Consider the following 4,622-nt stretch of genomic DNA (forward strand, 5'->3'; position numbering starts at 1 on the left):
TTTCTCCCCCCCCCCCCTCCCTATTTCTCTTCTATTGCGCATTAAACATAAATAATAAGTATGAGAGAATCTTGATATCGATTTTAGTTGAGACTCACGAAGATCCCTAAAAATTTGTTATTGAACTATTGAGCCTATATATCTTTTTCTTTACATACAATATTAGGATATTAAAATTAAAACATTTTTCTAAGTATTTTTCTAAGAATTCTTCTACATCATACTACTTATACTTTTGATCTTTTTATATAATTAAAAGTATCCAAATTCATAGATATTTATAATGACAACTAAGTAAAATCTATTCATTAGATATTACAATTCAAAATCATTCACTTGCAAAAAAAAAATCATTTATAGTTGGAACTATGATAATATAATATTTTAAACAAAACTACAAAACTAATACATTCATTTTTGACTAAACATATTATTTCTACATATTTAACACATTTTCAGTAACGTTTCTCTTTTTATTTATATTAAATATATCTTTTATAATTAATATACAAGATATTATTTTTTTCAATTTTATATCATTAGCATTTAAAGTAAGTTGTCTTTTGAATTGATATTACAAGAGCGAGCTGAAAAGTACACACGCTCGGTTATCTCAAGAACAAAAAGAGGTATCTAAAAAAAACAAAAAATAGAATAAAAATATTTATTAATTACAAATCTATATATTTATTTTAAAACATATAAAAGCATATAATTAGCTACGACTATACGACTTCAAAGTCAGATCCTTTGTTACAGGAGTATAAGAAACATTCATTTATAAGCCCTATTATTCCGATCCATAGTATTCCATTTCATAGATGCTCTATAATAATAGCTTTTACAATAAAATATTATTTATTCTTTAGTGTAAAAAAAAAACCACGATTTTAATAAAAATGTAATGAGAAAAATTTGTTGAGATGGCTCTAGAAAATGATAAAATCGATCATTGCTTTCTTCTATTTAAAATGTTTCTCAAAATTTGTCCTAGATACTAAGTCTATTTTAACTATGACTTTCGGATTCAGCAAGTGAAACTGAGTGAAAAAAAAAGGTGATGCTTCATAATAACACAATTTTCATGTTATTAGCGGTATGTATAAAGTATCTCTCTACATATGATTATATATGTGTTTATATATAAATAAATAAATAAATGAAATTTTTATAGGCCAGTGAAACAAGCGCTATTACTTTGAATTTTTTGGTCTTTGTATTAGCAAATTTCTCAGAGATACAAGTATGTATATATATTAAATTCAATCATAAACAATTTATTTGTTCATTTAAAAAATGATACGTTGTAGATTATATGTATAGTTCTATAATAAATATAGAAACTATATTTTTTGAACAATAATTAAGAAACACATTTCTGAATAAATTCTATTATTCTAATAATAACTTGCTCAGAGTCAGCTTTTTATATATTAGATAAGAGTCTATCCATACGAATTTACATAGTCGCGTAAACATATGCATAATAAAATTGATTGGTCCATTTTCTTATGCATTTGCTTATGGACCAAAGAATTTCCTTATGCATATGTTTATGTGATTTTGCAAATCCGACTGGATAATCTTATTTATGCACTGTAAAGACAATCTCATAAATTTCAATGGTCTTTATATATATTATCAAGGACCTGAGTAACTTTCAAAAAGTTTTAGCTGTCGCTCGTTGTTTATTAAAAAGTTATTAACAAACTAAATTTAATGAATAGAATATAATTTTCACACGGCGAGTATCATTTTAACAGGCGAGCAAGTGGGTTAAATAATAACTTTGTTTCATGTTTTAATTAAGTTCAACATTTTAATGAAACCATACAAGAATATTTACTTCATATTTATCATCATCAATATTTCAACAGAATAAAGTAATTTTGTAAATATAATTAATAAGATTCCATCTTATAATATATATGTATTGTATGTATTTATATTTATATTTATATAATTAAACATTTTATTTAATTTTATAAAAGGAGAAAGTGTATGAAGAATTACTGGAAATTTATGGAACCAAATCTCCAAGATCGGCCCCAATAAAATACGAAGATTTACAACGTATGAATTATTTGGAAAATGTTATCAAGGAAACTATGAGATTATTTCCTACTGTTCCACTAATTGCGCGAAAGCTAACTGAGGATATAAACATAGGTTTGTAAATATAAGTATGTCGTTATTATATATATGCATATATGTATTATTGTATATATATTTTTATATTTTTATAAACTGAACTACAAATATGTAGTCATTATTTAAGAATAATGCTTTTCTGTTTAGATTGAGATAAATATACAAAACTATTTGATAATATAATATAATAGATGCATGTGAATATTTTTAGAAGTGATTCTTTTGCATACCTTTAATTTTTTTGAAGTATTTGGATTATGAATCATGACCAAATTAAGAACAATATTCAAAGATATAGATATCAAAACATGAATTTTTCTCCATTCAACTTTAGAAAATTTTGTTTAAAAAAACTGTATTTTATCATGTTTTAAAAAATTACGAAGATTTACAACGTATGAATTATTTGGAAAATGTTATCAAGGAAACTATGAGATTATTTCCTACTGTTCCACTAATTGCGCGAAAGCTAACTGAGGATATAAACATAGGTTTGTAAATATAAGTATGTCGTTATTATATATATGCATATATGTATTATTGTATATATATTTTTATATTTTTATAAACTGAACTACAAATATGTAGTCATTATTTAAGAATAATGCTTTTCTGTTTAGATTGAGATAAATATACAAAACTATTTGATAATATAATATAATAGATGCATGTGAATATTTTTAGAAGTGATTCTTTTGCATACCTTTAATTTTTTTGAAGTATTTGGATTATGAATCATGACCAAATTAAGAACAATATTCAAAGATATAGATATCAAAACATGAATTTTTCTCCATTCAACTTTAGAAAATTTTGTTTAAAAAAACTGTATTTTATCATGTTTTAAAAAATTATTAAAAATTAAGGCTATTTAGAAATACAAAAGAAATGATTTTTAAAATTATCAAAGTTTAACGAAGAAAAATTTAAGAAAGCCATTTTATCTTTTAATAAGAAATAACGTTTTGTAAATCAAATATACATCTGCCTGAAAATTAAATGTAACTCGATTTATACTAGTCCTATTGCTTTATTTATGAGCTAATTATCATGCTGGTATTATAATAACATTAAAATGCAAAAATATATGTTTCAGGAGAGATTATCTTACCTAAAGGCGCTGATATTGTTCTACAAATAATGTCCGCACATCGAAACGAAAAGTATTGGCCCAATCCGTTAGTATTCAATCCGGACAGATTCCTTCCTGAAAATATAGGAACGTCTAATTCATCTTACATGCCGTTTAGTTTAGGATCCAGAAACTGTATAGGTAAGTACGAACAAATTACATAACATGCAGTATAAAATTGATTTGCATATAATTGATAAACTTTGGCAGGTATAAAATATGCAATGACTTCGTTGAAAGTTTTTCTATCAACTTTGGTACGAACATTCGTATTTAAAATAGATAAAAGCATTCCGGTAGATGAAATTAAATTCAATTATGACTTGATGCTAAATTTTGCTGAACCTATAAAAATCAGAATTGAAAAACGAGATGTAGATTGAAATAGTCTTAGGAATATACTTATTGAAAGATATTCTAATATTTTTTTGTACTATAATGTTTCTCTTGTATACAAAGTATTATATATACATATAATATAGTAGACAAAAAGGAGCATATATCTATAACTGTACTATACAATATTTGAATGCAATTTGAATACAATTTTGAATATTTTGTAATACATAAGATATTAGATAAGGTATTAGATTGTAGTTTGAATTTTCTGCATATTATAAAAAGTTCTATTATTCTTCAACGGATTATAGCAACTAACATTTTTCGTCATACATAAAAAAAATATATATATGTATAACTTTATATAATATCACGTAAAGAAAATAAAAAGTAACAAAATAAAAAGCGTAAGTTATTTAAATCTTTTCTGTTTCACACACACAACAATCTTCAATTAAAAAAGCATCAAACATATCTAGTTTATTCTGTATGATCATTAAATACAGTAATTCGCGTAAAACGACATTCAAACCAAAGGAAAAAATTAAAACTTGGCGTGTCCAACTCGTATTAAGACGTATTTATCTTAGTATTTCAATTAGATAATTACACAAGCCGACACATTCTCGCTATCTCGGACTGAACAGGGTGATTTTGAAAGATTTTGATGCGATAAAACCAAATCCGTTGATAAAATTGGTCTATCACGTCAGGTTTTTGAAATAGATGCAGCGAAAGATGCGAAAAATCGCATTTTTTGCACTTTCTGATCGGCTATATCTCTGAATAGGAACGTGTCACGAACTCCAATAAGATCTCAAATTGAAGCTTGAGACTTCTACTCTATATAGAAAATCTTAAAGTCCCAAACCAAAAATATTTGTCCTGATAAAACCAGTCAAAGTGCAAAAAGAAACATTTTTCTCAATTCTTGATCGGTTATATCTCTAACCAGAAGCGTGGTGCGGGACTGCAGTGACCACGCAAATTGAAGCTCAAG

The 4,622-nt window shown here is 25.3% G+C and overlaps 1 protein-coding gene across 1 annotated transcript; it reads left to right on the forward strand.

Annotated features, from left to right (window-relative positions):
- Nucleotides 1-1,063: 1,063 nt before the first annotated feature.
- LOC115244359 (cytochrome P450 4C1-like) lies at nt 1,064-4,024 on the forward strand. The gene is made up of 5 exons (XM_029821943.1): nt 1,064-1,096; nt 1,175-1,243; nt 1,992-2,169; nt 3,248-3,424; nt 3,494-4,024. Exons 1-5 carry the CDS (start codon nt 1,085-1,087, stop codon nt 3,664-3,666), a joined length of 609 nt encoding a protein of 202 aa, XP_029677803.1. The 5' UTR covers nt 1,064-1,084; the 3' UTR covers nt 3,667-4,024.
- Nucleotides 4,025-4,622: the final 598 nt, after the last annotated feature.

This window comes from Formica exsecta, unplaced genomic scaffold (genome assembly GCF_003651465.1).
Source record: "Formica exsecta isolate Colony F162 unplaced genomic scaffold, ASM365146v1 scaffold121, whole genome shotgun sequence".
Classification (NCBI taxonomy): Eukaryota; Metazoa; Arthropoda; class Insecta; order Hymenoptera; family Formicidae; genus Formica; species Formica exsecta.